The sequence below is a fragment of the Ahaetulla prasina genome, chromosome 1, assembly GCF_028640845.1.
Source record: "Ahaetulla prasina isolate Xishuangbanna chromosome 1, ASM2864084v1, whole genome shotgun sequence".
NCBI lineage: Eukaryota > Metazoa > Chordata > Lepidosauria > Squamata > Colubridae > Ahaetulla > Ahaetulla prasina.
The window spans coordinates 57,313,018-57,337,446 of NC_080539.1; the positions used below are offsets into that span (position 1 = coordinate 57,313,018).

At 35.7% G+C, this 24,429-nt stretch overlaps 1 protein-coding gene across 8 annotated transcripts in view; it reads left to right on the plus strand.

Moving 5' to 3' along the window:
- PROX1 (prospero homeobox 1) overlaps positions 1 to 24,429 on the plus strand; it is a 74,530-nt gene that overhangs the window by 22,349 nt on the left and 27,752 nt on the right. For 6 of the 8 annotated variants that reach the window (XR_009152969.1, XM_058165389.1, XM_058165394.1 and 3 more), the window contains exons 4-5: positions 1,252 to 1,389; positions 6,540 to 6,734. Coding sequence is in view for 7 of the 8 variants with exons in the window: in XM_058165389.1 (XP_058021372.1) it covers positions 1,252 to 1,389; positions 6,540 to 6,734 (333 nt within the window). In the remaining variant the exon portion in view is untranslated. The remainder of the gene's footprint in view (positions 1 to 1,251; positions 1,390 to 6,539; positions 6,735 to 24,429) is intronic. The other 2 variants (XM_058165395.1, XM_058165396.1) reach the window with 1 other exon arrangement.

Sequence of the window (24,429 nt, forward strand, 5' to 3'; positions counted from 1 at the left end):
CTCCATGCAGTAGCTGCTTAAAAACAAAAGTGATGATTGTCTCTTATTTACAACTTAATTTGTTGTTGATGCAGAGTACACTGAACATAAGGAGGATGAATAAACTGACAGATTCAGGCCACATTATTCAAATGAGAATATGAAAGCTGTCGACGTACAGCTGCATCCTCCCCTCATTCTAAGAATATTAGGACCTCCTGATATTTTTTTTTCCTAAAGTAATTGTTTCTTCACATCAACTTGATTTTTTTGTGTTAATCTTTTTTTTTTTAAACTAATTTGGGTTCCAATTATTATAATGACATACATGGAATAATTTTGAAAACCTTTAAAAATAAACATCATATTAGTTTAAATTTGCTGTATTCAAATTCTTCTTGTCCGGGCCCTTTCTGTGCAAAATGCTCTGCATGTTTAACTCTATTCCCACCTCCAGACGCTAGCAAATTTGGATTTGTAAGAATGGCCTGCTTCTATAATAGAGCAGGTTTACGGTTTTCTCCTTAGGTGCCCTTCTAAAATGAAACAGGTATTTAAAGGGGTTTTCCTTCTTTTTATTAGCCTTTACATTTTATTAATTGGTTTAATAAACTAAACCTAAATATTGTATTTAACGTAACTAAAATTGTGTTTAATTTAACCATTGCTGTCCTAGTCTTGTTAATATCATTCTTTGTGCTAGATTAATATATGGATTTTTGTTTGTTTGTTTGCATGGTACATAGAGTTAACCTATTCTGTCCAATAAGAATTTCTGGAGAAACTGATTTAGCCGGCTGTGATAATACTTTGAAAAGCTGTTTGATTAGAAAGTGAAGGTGTATAGGATGAATGTATCTAGGATGGTCAGTGACCACTCCACGTTGGCCATTCAGGCCTCTTAAAAATGTTTTGTCCTATATACTTAACCCACACCTGATGATTGTCTCTGAACTTTGTGCAACGAACTGAAGAAAAGCAATGCTTCTGTGGAAGTATTATCTGCAATGTAATAATGCAAAGGATCTCTGTGGAGATTTCGAGCCATCGCTACAGCTTGACCTCAGTATGGCTTGAGAGAACCTCATGAGGACTCTCTTAAATGTTCTGTTTTGTAGTGGATGCTAATTCAAGGAGTTGCACAGAAGCATTTCACTAGTATTTTGGTGCCTGTTGTTTTTTTCAGCATGTGACAACCGAACTCAGTCTTCTTACAATGTTGCCAAGTTTATATGAAACATTTTGATGTTATGCCACCTTATATTTATATAGCATCATTCATCCAGAAGAAGCCCAAAGTGCTTTACAAACAGCCAATATAGGGATCATTCACCCACCACAGAAAGGCAACCGCTTCCGTGGTGGAAGGCAACAGCCATTCGGGGTCAGCAACATCACACACCAGTAGATGTAAATATTAGATCCATTCCTCTTTTCTTGGGGAGTGGGGTTGGAGGGTGGGTTTCCACGTTGATACATTTGGGATGTTTATTTTATGTAACAGTTCTTGAGTGAAATCAGCTTCTCTTTTGATTTGCTCTGCAGATTTGTTCAGACTGACCTGGGTTTAGCTCCTGGTTCATATAGGCAATCTACAGAGTAGAGTCTTGTGTAATTGTGACCATCACTTCCTTTCCCCCCCCCCTCTGTCTCAATCTCTCGTTGTTTGTGTGACTGTTTCTGTGTTTAGATAGAAAGATAGATGGTATTTTTTTTAAAAAAAATAACAAGCTGTCAAGATAGGAAATGATCTCAAATATGACAGCAACCTTTGCATTCTCGAACTAAAGAAAAAGTGAGAAATCTAGTAGCCTAATGGAATACGTAGTACAATAATCGTGAATACTCCAAATGGGGTGAAAAATACAAGAAAGTGACTTTTGCTGGTTTTGCTAGATCTCCTTGGGAATTATTCTAGATTATTTACTTCCATGTATAAATCAATAAATTCATCCATAACTGCCCAAGCTAGCGAGGACATATGGGAGCTGGTATCCAGCAAAATCTGAAGAACCATAGGTTCTATCTTTATAATGGAATATTGAATCATGTTCATTCAAAGTTCTATTAACTGAGATTCAAACGAAGGCTCCATGGATTGGACATATCACTCAATAGACAGAGCTTAGAACGAGCAAGTGCGATGCTGAAAGATTGGCATTCCATTTGAATATGCTTTTCCATGTATAAGAGGGCAAAAAAGTCATGTGATCTAAAAATAGATTGGGCCCCATGATGAGTTTCTTTTCATGTTATTTTGTTTGGAAGTAAAATGCTATGATGCCATTCATATGCCATGGTCTATACATGGTCTTAATGCAGTATTGTCCATTCACTACAGACATTCCTGTTGAACCAAAATGGATACCATACCCCAATAACTTTAATATCAGCTCATTAGTCAAACCATATGAAACAATGTTAATTTAAAAATTAATGGAAAATTGACAGTACAAAAGAGTATAATTTATTACTTATGTCTGATGGCAAGAAAATAAATCATAATTTCCACACAAAGTGTTTGGGAGATAATTATTTATGGTAGCATATGTTACTTCTCTACAATCTGATAATTCCAAGTGTGATTCTGGAAATGTTTAATCTTAACACATCTGGAAGGCACCATATTGAGAAATTTATATGATGCACTAATCATTCTTTCAGCAAACTATCCCTATCTGATCTAGGGTATATAATGTGGTTGTGCATTGCCTTCAAGCAAGAATAACTAAATAAAAGACATAAGATCACATTTTGTTAATCTTCTATAGTAAAATGTTCTGTAGCAAGACTTTTCAACTGAGTTTTACAACTACTAAATTCCTTGCTAGTACAGCAATATAAATATAAATAAACCATTACAATTGTCAGATACATGGATAGTTTGTTGTGAGAGCAGAAGCTCAGTATAAATTTAACTATCAATTTAAGTATCACATGTAAAGAAAAAAAGGACAAAAATTAGGTTGAACTAGAGAAGTCCCTTTAACCATATAAGGTCTCATCTTACTATTAGCCAGAATTAGGTAACCATTTTGAGGAAATAATCTTATTCACTTAATTTTGAAATGCCATAAAATTGTTAGGCATTTAATTTATTATTTATTATTACATTTTTATATTCAGAAAGGGGAGTAAATGCCTAAGGTGAAAAATTAGCTTTCTGTTGTATACACCTTGTGTTGATGATAGAGTGTCATTTGCTTCTCTGCCTCAGGCATGAGCATATCTTGGGCTATGAAAATCAAGTTTTTATGGTAGAGAAAAATATGTGCCTTCAATGTGGTGCAATTATTGGGATCACTTTAAAAGTTAATAGGAAGGGATTTAAAAATTACTAATAATATATTGCAGCAGAACTCGAAAATGTTTTATCATCAATTGTGACTATAAAAACTAGAAGTTGGGGTGTTGGATGGATGGATTGGTTGGTTTTTTGCAATTCATGGGTAGAGTTCCAGGAAGTCATAGACTGGCTTTCCATATGTAGGAACTCGCCATCAAACATTGCTTTCAAAACCCATTAAAAATTCATTCCAAAAAATCAGAGAATCTTTAGGTCATTTCTCATACAACATGAGCTTGAATTGGAACCAAATGCTTGGAAAATATACAAGGGCTCTTTGGATCACAGCCCACACACTGCAATTTATCCTAATATGTTGCACAATAAATGTACAAAGTCCCGTTCAAAGCCATGTGCTGGCCTATGCAGGTCCTATGTTTAAATGAACTTAGTTTAAATCAAAGCTAATTTAACAAACTTTATGAAATAATGGAGTATTTTCCATAAAAATAAACCCAACACATTTATTTGAAAATAAATTCAAATTGTTTCAGGGGATCAATTGCATTTAGAATTATGAGAAATTTTCCTTGAGTCATAATGCACATATGCACTGTGACTTTTTTTCTTATTTTAGTTAAGGAGCTAAACTAAATAAGAGCCGAATAAGATGTAGTCACCATGTTTGACTTGAGGTGAACATGTTCTTCTTAATTGGTATTGTAAAAAGAAATACCAGCTGTATCCAGTTCTTTCGCTCCACTTGGTGCCGATTTTAATGTGTAAACTAATAATTCTTAGACTGCTAAATACAACAGATTCAGTGTCATTTTAGCTTTGAAGAACGGGAGCTTCCAGGCTTTTCAACTCAGCGTGTTAAATGATGTATCTCATTCCTTCCACCCCTTGAGTCAACTGCTGCCTAGCCAGCTTAAGGTGTCAGATTGATTTGTTTTATACATCTTTTGACCATGCTCATTGAATATTTAGGAAGTTTCTTCAGCCCATATTGAGGCTGAGGTATCCCGTGGGAAGCATTAATCAAAGTCACAGAGACTCTTACACTGTGGAAGCACAGACTCTTTATTGTAGCGATTAGTTTTTGCAGTAACACATTAACGCACTACAGAGCTTTTCTTTTATAGAACAATTGATCCCTTTCTTGTACTCTGCTGCAGAAAGGGGGGGGGTGTCATGAAATAATTAACTCTTTAAAGTTTGGCAATTTAAAGAAGCCTAATGTATCTTTACTAAAATGTTGAGGCAAGGGCAGAGGTGTATGTGTGTGCATGTTTGTCTTCATATGTATGTGTCTGTCTATCTTCCACATGCATTTATGTTAACTTATCCTTCAAATGTTTTTATATTATTGTCTTTGTTTCTTTAGTGGTTATGTACGTAATTGCTCCATGTGTAATATTTCTATTGTCATTAGTTCTTCCCCCTCCCCATTTTCATGTCTCAACAGTAAATATTCAATCTTCCTTTGTATCCTGTTGCTAAATAATGATATGTGTGCACCTACTTTTTTTGTTGTTTTTGCTATCTACATTCACGACCATTCTAGGGTGTGTGTGGGGGGAAGTCCTTTTTCTATTTTTCCTCTCTCCAGAACTCTTGTCCATATGAGACAATGTCTTGTAACAATGCAAGAGTCTAATCTCCATGTCAAAGCAATTTTCATTCCCCAGTGCACACCCTGCTATCATTTTGTAATGTTTTGTTTCTTATTCTAAAAGAATTAAAAAGGAACAGTAAGCTGTCACAGGGGCCTGTAGTCCTTATCTCGGTGTCTGGAAATTTGGACAGTGTATTTTACTACTGAGATAAAATGGAAAGAACTCCAAGTTCAGCAAATCGTAATGGGTTTAAGTTCTATTGAAATCGGTAACCAGAAGATCAGATAACAGGGGTCCTTCAGTTGTCTTTTTAATCAGGTTCCCCGCAAGGGCTGAATAGAGACAGAGCAGACACACAGTGAAAATATAATTCTTGGATAGGTTAAGTACATGTTTGAACTCTTGCAAGCAGAAGCGATTTGATGATGACTTAATCATTTTCTGGTCAATTATCTGTAAGGACCCTTGCAACTGCATGGCAATTATGATGCAAGTTGGCCTTTTGGGAGAAACACCAGTCTCCCTGCTTCTGTTTCCTTGTTGCTTAGATTCTCTGCCATAAATTTTCATTCGTTTATTATCTTTGCTAGCATGGAAACAACTTTCTGTGTAGTAATTACAGCCCCAATGCACACTTTAGCTGTCATCTTGTTGGAGGCCTGGATGTCCTCATGGCCAGCATTTGATAAGTGTTCTTTGTTGATTTTTGATTAATGCACATCTCTTCCTGGGGGCCAGGGGAAGTGAATGCCTGTGATGACAAAAGGCAGGGGATAGTATATCAGCTTGCCTGATATATAGCTATGGATTTATTGGCTTTAACTTGGCAAGTTGAGTTGCATCTGTCCTTTACACATAGAAGAGGCTGTCAATAAGAGGGTATCAGCTGCAGCATAGCCTAAATGACATCTTCAGTTCAAAGGTCATAGGAAATAGTAAGAAAACTCATCCTGAAAGATACCAACATTTTTCATGTTAGCTTTATTCCCTGTGAGTTAAGGTGATGCATCACTGAGCTAACAAAATTTAAATTTTATATGCAGAAGGACAAAATTTGATATGTTCCCACATTATTCTAATCAGAAAAGTATGTTCTCTGATCTGCCTTACATATGCATCATTTAACTTTCAAAATCAAAATCTATAATGTTATACAATGTTCAACTCTTATTAATTGGGGAACCATAAAAATGACATAATAGGCAGCTCATGTTTTTTCCTTTACCCTATACATCATTCCATAAATGTCCTCAGTAGGATCTTGTATTAATTTACTATTGATAGTGATGCTTTGGCTATTGTACAAAGCTTGAAAATCCAAGGCACCTGCTAGGTTAAGTGCCAGAATCTTGATAGTGGTGCCTAGAAATCTTGAAATATTTTCCATGCCTGATGCTGCGTCTAGTAGAACAGTAGTGCATTGGATAGCAACTTCAGGAATGAGACTCAAAGAGTATTTTGCTATTTAAAAGTTTGGTGCAATATTTTTATATCATCTGACTCAACCTCTTGTATCTCCTTATCCCTCAGGTTTAAAAGCTTTTGAAGATGAGCTTTGTAAGGGTAGGGAAGAGGAAGGGATGTAAGAATGCTGTGGGGAGGAAAAGGAGGAAATGTCAATGATCTAATCCTTTGTACTCTTTACACTTTAACAGTTCAACAGATGTATTACTTCTCAGCTCATCAAGTGGTTTAGCAATTTCCGTGAGTTCTACTACATTCAGATGGAGAAGTATGCACGTCAAGCCATCAATGATGGTGTAACAAGCACTGAAGAGCTGTCTATAACCAGAGACTGTGAGCTGTACAGAGCCCTCAACATGCACTACAATAAAGCAAATGACTTTGAGGTACGCACTGATCTTTCTATTTCCTCTTCCCCTGGATAACTGGGATGGGAAAACAATTACAGGATTTCACAGTATTTTTCATTTGTCTCTTCATTGGACATAGCTCATCTTGGGTAATGATGAAATGGGTCCATAAAGACAATAAAGCCAGAAAATGGGAAAGTTCTCTTTTGTAATAGGCACAGTTTTGGTGATTTCACTTCCTTCTTCCTTTCCAACATTTTCTATTTGCATGCCAGATAAGTGTGCTTACATTATTATCTAAAAGGCCAGTCTTCATGAGCTTTTCTTGGAAATTAATATTTTGTGTGGGGAAAATGCAATCCATTTGCAAAATAGATAAAGAAACACAAGGCAGAAAAGGTTGGTTGTCCTTTTGGTTGGTTGTTCCATCAAAATCATTGGAGAATTCTATTGAAATTTCTGGAATACATTCTGTTGCTTGATGACTTTCAATGTAAAAGTTCCTTATAAGCTAATCATCAGCTAGCATGAGTTAGCCACTGAGGGAACAGCTCAGCAGGTTTTGTTGCTAATGTGCTGACCCATAGTAGCAAATTCCTCAATGCTGACAGTGTCATTTTGCTACATCCAGATAGATTCATGCAGAGATAAGGCAAGAGGAGTATTCTGGGAGTTGTAAGGGTATGGCCATGAGGTCTTCTGGCAGTATATTAACATGAACTAATCAAACAGGTTAAATATTGTATTTATTGTACAATATTGTAAACATGTACAATATTATATTGGAATTTAAGCTTCACAATAGGGTAGTCAGAAGGTGATATTGATTCTGTTCTGTTCCTAATGGAAATAGAGTATGTGTTAGGCATTAAACTTGCTCTGAAACTTTTCTCTTTCAAATTGGTGGACATCATCAATGTTTCTGAAATTTTATAGGTATGTTGTTATGCTTACATGTAATTATTTTTGCTACCAAGATTGAAATTGATATCTTTGCAAGCCCAATTCAAAGCTTTGTTTTACGAGCAGCCAATACATTTCATATTTTCTGCTCATGTGGTTTCCTTGATAAAAAATATAGGAAAGATTTCTCAGTGCCTTCTTTCACATAGTATTAATTGATGTTCATGCCATTGTCACGAAAATGATCACTTGATTCCAGATCTTTCTATATTGCTGCATTTCAATATAGATGCCTGGATCAACAACTTGATGATACTTGATCAATGATTATTTTTATAAAAGAAAAAAGGATAAAGCTATTAATTAGAAGGAAAGGGATAGAGGAAGTTATAGTGCAAATTTCATTTGCAATTTTACTAATTTAAAATGGTCTCAGTGCATGTAAAATGTAGCACAGTGCATGCAGTCAATCACATACAATTGAATTTGAATGATATTTATACATAAATTTCTCCTACTTTATGATCTTACAATTATCAACTGTGCTTCTCTTGAGGATCAAACTTGAAAAGTGAAATCAAAATGTGTTTTTTTGTTTTTCAAGAGAGCATACTTGTAATTTTTAATAATGATGTAAACTTTGAATGAATGACTTTTGTTTCACAACTTGCAGGATGATCTACTGTTCTATGTCCTTAACTTTTCAACAGGATATTTTTTAAAATAATACCTAGCATAAATAGCTAATGTTGCTTCCTCATGGCACCAGCCTAAACCAAAAATGGTGAAGTTACATCAGTATAAAGGTCACACAAAGTAAGTAGGTCCTTGAAGACCTGATTATGATGGGACAGTTAAAGCATAAATAGCCCTTTAACCCACAAAACTCAGAACCATTCAAATAATTTGCTCCTACCCACTTAAGGGAGTTCTGAAAACGCTAATAGAGGCAGCACTGTTGTTCCAGTTACATTTTTTGCCTCAGTGATCTAAACTTTGGAACTTTCCACTGAAGTTCCAAAGTGACTCGCCACTTTGTCTCATAGTTTTTTCAGAGGGTTTTTTATCCAAGACTCGATGATTCTAATTTTTATATTGCTTGCTTTGTGGTAGATAGGTCCCAAAGTAGAAGTTGGTGGCCAATTACTATGATCTTATATGACTATAAACCATTACGAGAAAAGGCCAAAATCGAAAGTAAGACCACTCCCTTTCTTTCCCTTCCCTTCCCTCCCCTCCCCTCCCCTCCTATCTCATCCCATCTCACCCTATCAAACAGGAAAAGGACAGCTCAGAGTATAACAATGATAGCATTTTAAGATCAAATACATTTCCTCAGGAGATTGAGTAGGACACAGCTATAGCGGTATCCACAGTATACCAAACACTTTTTAAAAAGAAATATCTATGACTTCTTTTTTAATAACTAAATGAATACTAACTAGTTTTCATCAGTTGAAATAGAGCTTTACTTAGCTAGGGAGTTTAATCACATTTGTAAAAGTATAGTTAGCAGGTACAGTCAGCTGCCACCTGTTCATAGAATGCTATATTCCATAGAATATAGTTGAAAAAATAATATTCTTCATGTGTTCACAAGTCTCCTGTTTTCCACCTACCTTACTTATCTTTTTAATCCTGATCTGTCAATATTCTACTTGCAACTGGGTTTTCTGCAAGGAGCAATCATAGAGTTTTTTGATGCAAATCCAGAGTATCTAATAATGTAGGTTTAGTATAGGGCAGACGTTGTTGCTGGATACTGCAATAATCAAAAGCTTTAATAAATATGACATTTTCCTGAAGGAATTTGTGACCAATGCTAGCATATCTATGCTGAAAAAATCTGGATGGCCACCTACTTCCTTGTTGTTATTTATTGGTTGTTCAGAATTTTGCAGTTAAAATATGTTAGTTCTGATGAGAATGGAGCTACAATATTAATGAGTCAGAAAATATAGAAAGAAGAACTGGGAGGAGAACACTGATGTTAGCTTTCCTTCCTGTAACCTCACTTATATCAAAGTAACTAGATAGAAGGGGCACACTTTCTATGTATACAAAATGCATGTGTGCATAATTTATGTCCATGTGCATACAGATGACTTTGTGGGGAATGACCCACTACCCATTATGTGCAACCTTCAGAGATGAAACAATTGTGGAAAATAAAAGCTGTATTCATTACTTGGCAGGATTTATTCTAAAAATAACTCTTCCGTGTGAAAATGATACAAGATTATATTTACTGAAATGCCATTTTTTTTTGTCTTTGACCTACTCATATAATATTTCCTTTGATTCAGTTTCAGGCAAAGAAATTTTAATTCCTTTTTTAAAAAATAAAGCAATGTAATGTAGAAATTCGCTATATTAAATACTATTTATTCTCTTTTTATATATGCTGCCTGCCTTAAACTATCATAAGGTAGCATGCATTTTTCTTCCTCCTTCCTTATTTTATTCTTATGATCCTGTGAAGTAGATTAGAAACAAGGACTGACTTCAAATCATTCAGAGAATTTCATGAATGAGAGATTTGAACTCTGTCCCATGAAAATATAGTTCCAGTAACCCATAATGCAAGTATTTTTACTGGCACTGAAATGCTTAAATACATGGCAAAGATTTGCCATTACTATTTTCAAATATGCAGTTCTTTTACATGGCAATTTGCTTTTTTAAAAAAGCATACCTGCAATTGTCCTAAAGAGACTGTTAATGCATATCACTGAATCTGGAAGTAGGCATTCTTGCCGCATCAGCAGAAATTGGATCTGAATACTCTGAGCAAAGGGAGCATTTTCTATATTTAGCATCATCAAAGTTTCTCCCCTTGTTCTTTTATTGCTAATCTTTTAACACAATCGAGGCCTGATATGCATTCCATTTTAAATAGCATAAATGCTTTTTAGTTCTTCTTTTATTGCCAAATTAATATTTATAATAGATATCTTAATGCAATATTAAAGAAATAAGGATATAAGTAAGTAGGTGTATATCTCAGAATCACAAAAATCTTTCATAAAGTCAGGTCCTGGGCACCTGTAAGGAGCCACAATATATGTCATGAATGACATGGATTACATACTTCACATGAGAGGAGTGATGCAGATCTGTGTCAATTACATGACATACAAAAGCTTTCTTACTGCAAATATCAGTAACTTAAGTAAGTTACTATATTAACAAGTCAAATGCTTCATTTCTTTCTTTTTTCTTTTGGCTTTACCAGAATAGACTCAGTCTTATAGTTGCAAGAAGATAAGGACATAGTAGCTTTAATAAGTGACCTTTGTGACTGCTCATTATAGTTAAGTGAGGCATTTGCAAAACTACAAAATGACAGAAACTCCGTGAAATTTAAGGAAACAGTTCCTCCTTTCTGACTCAAATTTGGTAACTGAATTTCTGTGTTTGAGAAGAACTATGGTACATTTTTGTCCATCAAAAATAATAAAAGCTTCTGTGATCTCCAGGCCAATTCATGTATGTTATATCATAGATAGAATACAAATATCGAAACATACAGCATCTTTGAACGACACAACAGAGATTTATTACTCAATCACAAGTCTAGGCAGCTTACATGGTGTAAATAATTTTTTTTAAAAATGTAAACCAAGATGTCATAATTTTCACAATTGTGAAGGTAATGAAGTTTCCTTTACAAAGACAGTTCTTGTTGATCCAGTGACTTGTTGGTGCTTTTCATAATCAGCTGAGAGGTTTTCCCCACTCCTGCCTTCTAATCTGTTTAACAATTGGATATGCTACAGACAGAATCTAACTTCATACATAGAAGTGCTTACTATAGTCAATGGCTCCAGAGGTACTGGCAGCTTCTGAAAGCTTTGCATGCAGTCTCCAGTACTCCTGCCAGAAACGAGATGGCTAATAGCACTAATATATTTTATTCAAGTTAAATAAAATTTAACTTTTGTGTGCCCCTACCCATTTCTTTTCCCACCCACTTGTTAAGCACAAAAACAATAATGCTATTACTTTAACACTTTTAAAATATGCAGTTTATTACAGCAATACAGTAACATAGTTACTATGTTACACTACATAGTAACTACATGTAACATACTGTATAGTATATATACTATACATCATTGTGTTGCAGGATTTGATTTTTTTTTATTAAGTTTTTGGTATTATTAAGGAGAGATTTGGAATTTATTTAAAAATGAACATAAAATGAAAAAAAATATGAGTCAATAAATTGAGAAGAGGCAAACCCTTGCATATGTAGCTATAACAAATTAAACACTAAAATTTCATTAGAACTCCCTTACTTTTCCAACCATTGTACATGTCTTAAAAGGGATAATTCTACTGGTGCTTAAGAAGATTTGAAATGCAATGAAAATACATATATTTAAACATATTGTGAACATCTTTAGACCAAAAATTTTCATTTTCGTATGCATTTATGTTCTCCGATAAAAGGTTAGGATCTGAATGTGTTTTAAGAGCTTTAAGTACTCTTGAACATAGTCTTAACTATCTGCAATAGCTGTTACTTTTTATCTTTTAAAAAGTAGAAATAGGAAATATTAGAATTACAAGTATGGAAGATTTTAAAATACAAATAGCTAGAAACCATATGACTTGAAAAAGAGTGAACCAAAGTATCTGATTTATCATGTCAACGCAAGCCAAACTTGAAAGTGAGACTCCTGCCTTTTTTAGATTTAAACATGCCATAATGTCAGGTTTAAGGCTATACTAAACATGAACCTCAATTTATCATAAATACTTACATGTATCATATATGCTGCAATGCATGTTGTTCAATAGACACAGTGCTTCTAGGGTAATTTAACAGCATTCATTTACTTCCTACATATTATTGTTATTATTATTATTCATAAGAGTCCTGTTATCTGCACCAGAAAGTCATAAATCTCATATATTGAAGTCCGTGAATATATTTTCCTTAATAAATTAATGATGGATAACATTGAGGTATATAAAAATTACAGACTGAATTTTTTTCAGCTGTTGGTTCCCCTTCTTTTTCATGAAAACACATGCATATTGATACAGATTGTAACTATATCATGGAATTTTAGGGAATTTTTTTTTAGTATGAATCACTCTTCTGTCAGCTAATTATATTGCTATCCTAAATCTCTTACTAGGATCAGATATAAAAAGTGCGCAAGGAATATGAAGTGGTGGTATAAAGCATAAATTACTGTTTAAATAGAATCCTCCTAAACTGAACCAGGCTCAGCATATGATGGGAAAATACACCCAACGGATACATACATATATCTACATATATTCAGACTTATTTGTCGATTACCAAATCTGATAAAGTTTTGAGTCAAAATGCTGTCTTGCTCTGATGTTTTCTCCTCTTGGAGTAAAGGTGTTCATTACTACATCGAAAGAGAGGCCAGATCTTTGGTTTGTTTGATTTGATGTGATTACATTTTATAACTCCCTACAATTCCCTCCCCCCTTTGGTCATTGAGTTACATTTAAGCACAGCAAGATCAAGTTTTAAACCTCCTTACTCAACGGCTCTATTACTTATAATGCTCCGTGACCTCTCTCCACATTCTTAAAGAAAAAGATACAGTGTAATGTCACTTTACTTGGCTTATTGTTCTTTGTTGAGGTGAACAAAGCATTTTCTACAGTGGTTATAGCACATAATTATACAGCTTTCAATGGTGGTGTCTTGGCACATATCAAAGTTCAGAAGAGCCTTTAGGAAGAAAAAAAAAAGATGTTTGTGGCAGCCTAGGGAAGGTCTCATCTTTCCTTCAGAAAAGAGTTCAAGGCTCTTCTGTCAGGCTTCCCTACTTAGAGCTTTTTCTCCTCCTGCTTCATAAAGTTTAAAGGGGATTCAGTGGAGTTCTGTGATCTCTTTCCTTTGAAAGATTGTTCCTTTGCACAGAGAAGTCCTTTGACTTCAAGAGTTCACAGATTCATGTCTTTAGGTATCATATGTCTGACCTTATCAGTTACTCTATTTAATGTAGGAGAAAAAGTCTCAAACTCCTTTGTGTTTGTCTGTTTTTCTGCCTCTGTGAAGTGATTTGGTGGAGAGAGGGGAAGGGGAGGGGGAAGCAAAGAAAAAGACCATCCTTTTTAAAACGCCACTCTGAGGCTGTTTCCAGCTGTAACCTACCCTGTGGCTTTTTTGGAAGGAGGGGGTGGAGAAGGCAGAATAGGCGTGCTCTGCATTTGGAGAGTTTTGCACTGATCATAGAAGGATACGTGGCCTGGCAGGCATTAAAGCTCCTTATTCTTTGTCTCCTCGCTCTTGTGCCCTGAATCCTTCTTGCCCACAGGTTCTCTGGGTTGTTTTGGGTGCCCAACTGGCAACATGTCGTTGAACAAACAGGGCAAGCCAGGTCTGGAGATCTGGGCTGCTGCAAGTTTTCTCTTGCATAGACCTCCCCCTAAGGCTTTCATAATTAATGGTTCCTCCAAGCTGAGGAAAGTTCAGAGACCAGGGCTATTATCTGACCTTCAGTTATCCTTCCTTCAGCTCTTTTTCTTCACACCAAAAGGGTTATCAATAGGAGCCGAGAGCAAGGGTGCCTTTTCATAACTGCAGGTGGCAGGTGTTGCATTCGGCGGGAAACCTATCATTGTCTTGCTGCAGTCTGTGGATTAAATGGCCTCGCAAAGTTCTGACAACTCTTCTCAGAACTGCCTTGCATTTTGTAGGCACTCCAGCAGAGCCATTTTGTGTGCTCTTCAGCAACTTTGATCATTAGAACTTTTTTTCATGTTTTCTCACTCGGATGCTTCTGAAGTAAAACATTGTGGTGCATCTCCCATCCCATCTGCATTTTCTCAGGAGTGAGCCAATACAGAGGAATTTACTGCTATGTAAGCACTATTTCACTCTTATTTTTAGCATCCTGTCAAAATAGATTTCTGGTGGAAGGTGGCAGGGAAGAAAATAATGGCTCGTTAATGGAAGCATTGGTCTGAGATAGATAGACATGTAGACAGATTCTCTGATAGGCTGCTTTCATAAATACTAGGGCTTAAATTCATTGTTATAGCCAAAATACCATTGAAGTATCAGAGAAAATATGGAGGTTCTTTACTATAGCTATGCTCTAGTCTAAATGAATTGGCCTGATTCCACATTCAAAGACAGAGTGGTGGTACTGCCCCCTGGGAAATATTGTGTTTATATATAAAAACCTGCCATTAGTAAATAGTTTACTTTCTCTGTCTGAAGTAAGGAGCTATTGTCCAGTTGGTAAAAGATTGCACACATTGTTTTTTTTTCCCTTCAAAATTTAACTTACCACAAAATTCTTCAGATATCTCATCTGAGAAGCTCACAGTCCAAATCAGCAGGGCCCACAAATGTTTCGAATCAGGCAAGATGGCAGTTACTACAACGCAATCAAAGCCTTGCTCTGTGTACTTTCAAGTGACATTGACATACATAGAAAAAGGATGGGCTTGGATCACACTGCAGTAATTGCTATCTTGCCAAAAAAATAATAATAATAATCCCAGGGACACTCTTGATCCAAATATTGTTTGTAGTGAATGAACAACAGCCCAAACAATCAAGATGGTTGGTTGCAGCTAAGCTGTGTCACTGAATTTGCCTCTATAACTTACCTACAAATAATCCAATGTGCCTGAAAATAGAACTATTTTCTTCGGTACATTGTTTCTTGTAAATGAGTAGTGAAATATGGGAAAATGCTACCCAAATACATTTACTATAAGTCACTAACCTATATGGGCACAATTGAATTCAAAGAATGGAGGAAATGGGTATCTTACAATGAAGGAACATAGCTGTCTTTCCTGCCGTTACCATAGCTGATGAAACTATCAACAATAAATACTTTGCTATTCAGGTTTCCTGAGAAAAGTGCTCCTAATTAAAATTATAATAGCCTAATAATATCTATCAAATAGCAAAGAACCAGAGTTTGCTAACCAGATTATTAATACTGTTTTACCTTCTGCGATTAATTTGGAATCCTCTGTGGCTTAATTATTTCAATGAACAACAACATAACAGAATGATATACATATTTAGTTGTATTCCCTAATGTATTTAGCAAGCTAAGGTTTGGTCAGAAGAGAAGATGTAAAAGTATATCCAAATAATATTAATACGGGTTGGAGCACAGTAGTAATGTTCATATAACAATGAAGATTATATCAAGAAAACAGATTGGGGCCAGGTATATCATTAAATAATGTATCAGATAAGCTGTCCATCCAAAAAATGTATTTTTCCATGTGGAACTTTAGACATTTTGTTAAATTCTCATAATTACAGTAGGGAAATGGTTGCGAACTAGCTGGCTTAACACTAAGGCCGCAATCATATGCTCACTTACCTGCAAAATTGCTCCCATCCCAGTTGAATTCAGTAGGATTTATTCCTGATTATACATGTATAAGAGCACACAGTCTGTACTTCTGAGCTCACTATGAATTGCAATTATATAAAGCATTCTGCAACAGGTTTATCCAAGGGTTATTTTACTGTATGCAAAGCAAGCACTGCTAACAGAGTGAAGCAAAATGGATCATAAAAATTTAAAGTTATTCAATTGAATTTTTCATGAGTCAGAAGTAAAAAAAAAGCCACTAGTGAAGCAAAGAGCTTTACTTGGAATCTCCCTTGCAATTTAAATGCTGTGTCACAGTAGTTACATACATGAGTAGATACTTTTTGAATTCAGAGTTGTATAGCTAAATAATGCCCAATCAATCTGTTTGGGAGATAAGGCTGGGGAAACCAAACATCAGCATTTTGCTTTCCGAAAGGACTTCAAAATTTTACAGAGCATGGCAATAAAGCATCAGGATTTCACTTTTTACTATAAAACCCACAACTTATTATTTAACAATGTAATTATGATAACATTTAGGCAGAATCCTGTACAAATCCTGTTCCTGTCAAGAGTGGCGTTCCTCAAGGCAGCGTTCTTGGACCAACACTCTTTATACTATACATTAATGATCTTTGTGACCATATCTCAAGTAATTGTGTTCTCTTTGCTGATGATGTCAAACTATTTAACATCACAGACAATACTTCTATCATTCAAAACGACCTTGATCATCTAACCGCTTGGTCTAAAAATTGGCAGCTCCAAATTTCAACCAGCAAATGCTCAGTCTTACATATAGGAAAAAAGAACCCAAAAACTAAGTACATACTAGATGGACATTACCTTACAGACGACCCCCATCCCGTTAAAGACCTTGGAGTTTTCATGTCAAACGATCTAAGTGCCAAAGCCCACTGCAATTACATAGCAAAAAAAGCTCTAAGAGTTGTAAACCTAATCTTGTGTAGTTTCTTTTCCAAAAATACCACACTATTAACCAGAGCATATAAAACATTTGCTAGACCAATTCTAGAATACAGCTCGCCTGTTTGGAACCCTCACCACATCTCTGACATCAATACAATTGAACACGTCCAGAAATATTTTACAAGAAGAGTTCTCCATTCCTCTGAAAACAATAGAATACCCTATCCCACCAGACTTGAAATCCTAGGCTTAGAAAACTTGGAACTCCGTCGCCTTCGACAAGACCTAAGCTTAACTCACAGAATCATCTATTGTAATGTCCTTCCGGTTAAAGACTACTTCAGCTTTAATTGCAATAATACTAGAGCAACTAATAGATTTAAACTTAATGTCAACCGCTTTAATCTAGATTGCAGAAAATATGACTTCTGTAACAGAATCATCAGTGCTTGGAACACTTTACCTGACTCTGTGGTCTCTTCCCATAATCCTAAAAGCTTTATCCAAAAACTTTCTACTATTGACCTCACCCCATTCCTAAGAGGACCATAAGGGGTGTGCATAAGCACACAAACGTGCCTACCGTTCCTGTCCTATTGTTTTTCTTTTCTTCTTTCTATATATATGCTTATACCTCCTTATATTTACCCATATATGTTTATATACTATATAATCTTTTGTATGATTCCTACATATATTGTTGTGACAAAATAAATAAATAAATAAACAAATAATAAGGATCTTACTTAAGTAACTCTTATCAGGAACTTAGCTTGAAATAACTATTTGCCTATGGTGGGTCAATACATTAATGAACATGGGATCAAGAAGCACGAATTTAGTGGAGCTTATACTTGTCTAACATAGGTAGGCATCCTGCAGTTCCAAGGGGAAGGGAAAAGAAAAAGATGAAAAAATATATTTGGGAGGATCTGAAATGGAAAATGGAAAATAGGATGAGAATACTTGGCATGCTATTAGCTGAGATCCTGAGCCAAGAATAGAATCCTTCCATATTATCCTGCTGGAAAGCATGGGGTAAAATAGAATGGGATGACAACAAGAAAAGGAATAAAGAGATGGTCCCATCTACTCTTTGAACCTGCCTAATACTAGTTCCAGTTTTGCTCAGTTTGATTGGCTACACCATCCCAAAAGGGAAAGTGACTAATCTATAGTTGAGTTTCTCAACCTCGGCATCTTGAAGATACTGACTGGAAAATTCTGGGAACTGAATGTCAACCTTTCTTTAAGCTGTCAGGGTTGAGAAATACTTTGCTCTATAGAAATAAGGTTCTCTGCTGTGAACATAATCACTAATTTACATAGTATGTTTTCCTTTTTAACATGTTTGAATTGGTAACTTGTAGTCACTGGTTAAATATAATACTGTATAAAAGATTTCCTGGAACTCTTTTTAAGTGCCATTTCTTTCAGTTGAACATGGTTAAATATTTTCTACTGAATTTCTATTATATTTTCCTGAAAATAAACTTCCTTTAATAATTGCTGACTTTGGAAGTCCAGTGATCTTATTAAATATATTAAAGTCAGAATGGCCTTGTAACTATAATTAAGATGTAGTTTGGAAAATCATATTTTTAAAAACAATGATTGATTTTCTAAATTTTTCTGGCGGATTATTTTACATGGAGTAGTCTTTGATAGATAGATATGCTATACATAAAATTATTTTCAATACTTCATTCCCTTCCTTCTCTTCTCTTCTCTCCTTTCCATCATTCATACAAAGAATTTGGCAAACATTATGAAACTCTGCTGACATTTCATTTTGTGTGCAATGAGGGGCAAGGAAGATTAAGAAATCAGAAAGAAGACAAGCCACACTTTCCAGGGTTGGCTCGGTTGAAAGTTTCTTTTGCTAGCATTTCATAGTACAATTTCAACTTTTATAAGACGGTATCTCTATATTGGCAGCACTGACGGCTGTGGCTATTTCTTCCTCTCTGTGTGCTCTATGCCTCTAAAGACTCTTATTTATTCCCTCCCATGTCACCTTGTGTACAGTCTGGCCTGTGACACTGATGGTGATTATGTCATTATTTTGCTCTGGGGGCTTTGGCACATCTGCAGAGCTGATGCACATCTTCTTTGTTACGCTGGCATACATCCCATATTGCAAATGCTTCATTAGCCTTACTGCCTGCCTGCCTGCCTTGCCAGACAAGAATGCCCAAACCCAGGCTTCTTTTTGCTGTGTTCTTTTGTGCAGTATGATGAGCCTTTATTCATCTTCCCAGTTCCTCCCTGTTTTCCTGAACTCCAGATGTCCTGAGTTCACAACTCTCCCTTAAAAGGATTGTGACAAAAAATGGAGACGACAGCAAGTTAACCTTTTGTACCCCAGCCTGAACTCCCTAATATCTTTCCCCCTACTCACTTAAAAAAAGAAAGACTTTTGTTTTATAATCATGCTGTGATGCCGGCACCCTGATACAGTCAGCTGCAGCTGACTGTCGGGGGCGAGTTATTGGCCCCAAGGGAAAGGGTGCGCAACTTGGGTGTTCTCCTGGATGCACGGCTGTCGTTTGAAGATCATTTGACGGCCATCTCCAGGAGAGCCTTTCACCAGGTTCGCCTGGTTCGCCAGTTGTGCCCCTTCCTCAATCGGGATGCCTTATGCACAGTCACTCATGCTCTCGTTACCTCTCGCCTGGATTATTGCAATGCTCTCTACATGGGGCTCCCCTTGAGGTGCACTCGGAGGCTTCAGTTGGTCCAGAATGCAGCTGCGCGGGTGATAGAGGGAGTTCCACGTAGCTCCCATGTAACACCTCTCCTGCGCAGACTGCACTGGCTACCTGTTGCCTTTCAGGTGCATTTCAAGGTTTTGGTTACTGCCTTCAAAGCGCTCCATGGCTTGGGGCCTGGGTACTTATGGGACCGCCTACTGTTACCTCATGCCTCCCACCGACCCGTATGCTCACACAGAGAGGGACTTCTCAGGGTGCCGTCCGCCAAACAATGTCGGCTGGCGGGCCCCAGGGAAAGATCCTTCTCTGTGGGGGCTCCTACTCTCTGGAATGAACTTTCCCCTGGTTTACACCAAATACCTGACCTTCGGACCTTTCGCTGCAAATTGAAAACACATTTATTCATTTGCGCGGGGCTGGCTTAAGTTTTTCTTAAACTGCTTAAATTTTTAAATTTTTAAATTCTATTTATGTTTTAAATTGGGTTTTTAGATTTTAAATATTTTCGGCCAATTGTATAATAAGTTTCTTAATTCAGTTTTTAATTGTACATTGTTTATGTTTTATCCTGGCTGTACACCGCCCTGAGTTCTTCGGGAGAAGGGCGGTCTAGAAATCCAATAAATAAATAAATAAATGCTTAGCACACATTTGAAAATGCTCATGGCTGCAGAGTGGAATATAGTCTCTATGTACTCGCTTTTATAGTTTCCTCATACTCCCCCCAAAAACTTCTGAGCATCTTGTTCTCATGGCTGCAATAGGGGACCTGATACGAACACTTCCGCTAAGTGCTTTGAAAATGAATAGTGTTTGATTAGGAGTTACAATAGACAGCACACAGACAGCTTTCCTCCTGAGTGTTGGAGCTGCAGGAACAAGATTCGAAGAGCATTAGGCCTTAATGATATGTGTGAGTATAAGTAGTGAAGCTGCCTTGTGCTTCATGTGATCACATACACTGTTGCTGTCCAAAGATGATTTGAGCATAATGCTTTAAAGGTGAGCAGGACATTCCTAGCTACAGCAATGATAGATGGAGGAAGAGGAAAGAATGGTAATGGGTAGCATATTGATGATTCACAGTAGGTCATGTGAGAGATGGGGTGATTTCTTGCTACTTTTTGAGTTGGAATGTAAGGCTTTATCTGCTCACTGGATCCATTTTTTCAGTAATGACAAAATTTAAGATCTCTTTTTGAGGAGCAGGCAGGCTTTAGAAACTTCTTTTGACAATCCTGACATGCCCCTATTCAATGAACAGCAATTGCAGGAGGGTAAATTTTTTTTGCCTCTGTAAAAGAGGCTGCAATGCTATGGAGCAGAAGAATCTATACTTCTTTGGTTTCAGGGATGACACACCCTCAAAGTACTATGAGGGTATGTCATCAAGGATCAAAAGTGCTTGTCTCAGTCTTGTTTTCTAGTGCAATTTGAAATGAATGTGAGAGTGGCTAATAATTGGAAGTCGGCTCAAGAAAATGGAACCATCCATCTACTTTAAACGGCATGTTCCCCCTTGGAACTTTCCTAATGCAGCACATATTGCCTCCTGCTTAGAAATGATTTAAATCAGGAGTTTTCAAATTTCTTCAAGTTTGAATGCAGAATGTATAACAGATAGTCCTTATTTAGCAACCAGATTGGTTGCTAAATAAGTTGGAATGTAAGACTCCATCTGCCCACTGGAACCATTATTTCAGTGATGAGAAAATTTAAGATCTCTTTTTGAGGAGCCAATAGGTAACTAAATGGTTTCCCTTAGTGACCATAGATCAGATAACTTTATTGAGACCAATGACCATCAGTAAAGAAATGCTATTCAGATTTCTAAAATATCCATGACTATGTCAGGAGAGTTAGGAAAAGTACATACAAATTAGAAAAAAATGGATAAAAGATCATATTAAATTAAACTATGATAAAGGGTTTTATCAGGTTAGATATATGTATAAGGAGAGATTAAAATTAGCAATCTATATAATATAAACTTTGAAATAGGAATGTTATCATTTGACGACCAAGTTGTTTCTCCCAGTTGTGATTGCTAATCAAGAACTACCTGTAATTTTTTTAAACAAAGCAAAACAAAACCCATGATCTGCAAAATGAAGCCATAGCTATTTTTCTGGGGTAGCAAACCTGCCCTTTCTATTAAAATGATCCTTCCTTCTTTCCTTCCTTCCTGCCTGCCTCCCTCCCTCCCTCCCTCCCTCCTCATCATAGAACTCAATCAAGTTCTCACATTTCACTTCAGGCGTAATTTCTAGTGCCTATTAATATAATAGTATATAAAATTATATTATGATTTATATAGAACATATAGTGCATACACATATGTGTACAGAAAGGGTCATATTTTGTTGAGCATTGCTGAGTTGTGAGCAGGAAAAATGCCATACATGCAATTGCTGATTTGTAAACCTGCATTCTGCTTCTACCTCATTTACAATTTTAGATATATGTGTTGGTCCATTGTCTGTTTTTTTTTTTAAAAAATATTTTTTGAAGCTTCTAATTCCTGTAAAAGGTTCTGTACAATATCATATACAATAATTTTTCTCCAGAGTGCTGTTTGATGTCATTTGCTAGCCATTACAAGGACTGGATGCCACCATTCTTATATCATAACCCATGAGGTCGTGAATATCTTAATCCAAAATCGATTCTGGTAGTTGATTTATTTATACCAGTTCCCCCTAACTACTCTACCTTGCTTTGGCTCTCCCTTCTACTTTTATAGGTAAAAATGCTACATGCATGAATCTAATTCAATTAATTTACACTTAATGGTATTTTCACTATTTGCATGTTGCCGAACTATAAGTTTGTTTTAAAATATCATGGTAAATTAGTCAAATTTTAACAAATTAAATTTTCATGTGACTAAATTGTAGTGTTGTAGAAAAAGAGTATGTCTTTTTTCGTTGTATACTGCTTTTGAAGAGTTGTACCCTATATCATGAGAAGAAAATAGGAGTGTTTATTCTAAAATGGTGTCTTACATCTACAATATTCAAAAGTATTTGTTATGTTTAATCAATTGAACCTAATCAATTAAACATTGAAACTTTAATCCCATAAAATATTCTGGCCTTTGATGCATTAGTGTGTTTTCAGTCAAGGTACTAAAATTAAACAGGCATTTTAACCTTTATTATTTAATGAATGTACCCAAATTAAAATGGAGCATTTAAATTTTGAGCTGTTTATTTTAATTTTTGAAAGCAGAATTCCAGCACTGATTTTTTTTCTGATCAAAACAATGAAGATTATTAGAAAATGCCTGAGAGTTGCATTCTAATTTTGCCATTTTCAGCAGTAGCTATTTCTTACCAACACATTTAGCTTAAATTCTGGGAGTGTGGAATTATGTCTATGGGATGTAGGCTGCAAAAATCCATAAATCCACTAGATGACAACAAAGAAAAATAGAAAACCTTTGCTGCTATCTAGTGGATATTCACATTTTGGCAACTCAATCTGTTAGCCCTAATATACTGCTTCTATCAATGGGTTTAACAGTAGAAACCTTGCCTATTTTCTAAGTAAATCTAATTTAGATTTAAAATTTTAAGTTGTTTCAGGAAATAGAGATTTATGATGGATAATTCACATTTATCCCCATTAATTGCAATAACCAATGTCAGTCAGAGTTCAAAAGAGTAATCTGATGAGTCATTTTGAGTATTAGACTTAAGTCTAGTAGCCACAGAAGTCATGTTTCTCTCAGGCTGTATAATTGTCCTATTCTTTTTCTAGAATTTTAAAAAGTATTCATTTGTCACCAATTCTAAAAATCAAATGTAACAGGATTCAAATTCAGTATTCTTGAATAATATTTTTTATAATATTTAACTAACTTGCACATTTAAAAAGAGAATAAAGGCGCTGTTAAGAAAGTAAAGCTAAAATATGATTTTATAATTGGTATATTGTTATACTGTGCATTTTCTCTAATCCTAATATTTTAAACAACAGCTTTGGTAATATTTTATGCATGAGAGAGAGAAACTAAATTTGGTTATTGTTAATTTTAGGATTGGTTATTACTTTTTAAATTTATACCTTCTAAGACTTTTGAAATTAGAAGTGAGATTGAAAAAAATGAGATGTTAGTCCAGGGCACTATGAAAATAGTTAGTTGGTACTGTAAGTCTATTATGAACTACAAAGTAATCTTAGATAGGTCATTGTCTTTCACTTGATTCTATCTGTAACAATAAATGAATCCTATGATTATTCCAATATTTAAAAATTTAAAAACCAAGATTCTATACTTACACTTCCCAAGTGTTTCTGGGAAGCTCAAACATGGGACTTGGGAGCAAACATTTCTTCTGCCCATTCCTGACTAGGTGGCTCAGTGGCTAAGACACTGAGCTTGTCGATCAGAAAGGTCGGCAGTTCGGTGGTTCAAATCCCTAGTACAGGTCTCCTGCATGAGTAGGGGATTGAACTAGATGACCTCCAAGGTCCCTTACAACTCTGTTACTGTTACCTGTTTTACCTTATGCCTATTGGACATAGTATAGAAGGCATTTTAGAAAGCTATTTAAATATGGCTGTTCTTGGAGGCATAAGTCTTAATAAGTTGGGAAACCATAAACTCATAAACTATTTAAGTTCATTTATTTTCATTCATTTATTTTCAAGTACAAGTTAAATCCTGTCAACCAGAATTATATTTGTTTGTTCCTCAAGAATTAATCCTACTTGCTTGCCCTAAATACAATTTATCTTTTGTCTTGGGCATCTTTAGTCTAGGCATATATTAATAGAAGATCATCAGAGAAAACTGAGCAGGCTTCCCCCCACCCCTGAATCATGACA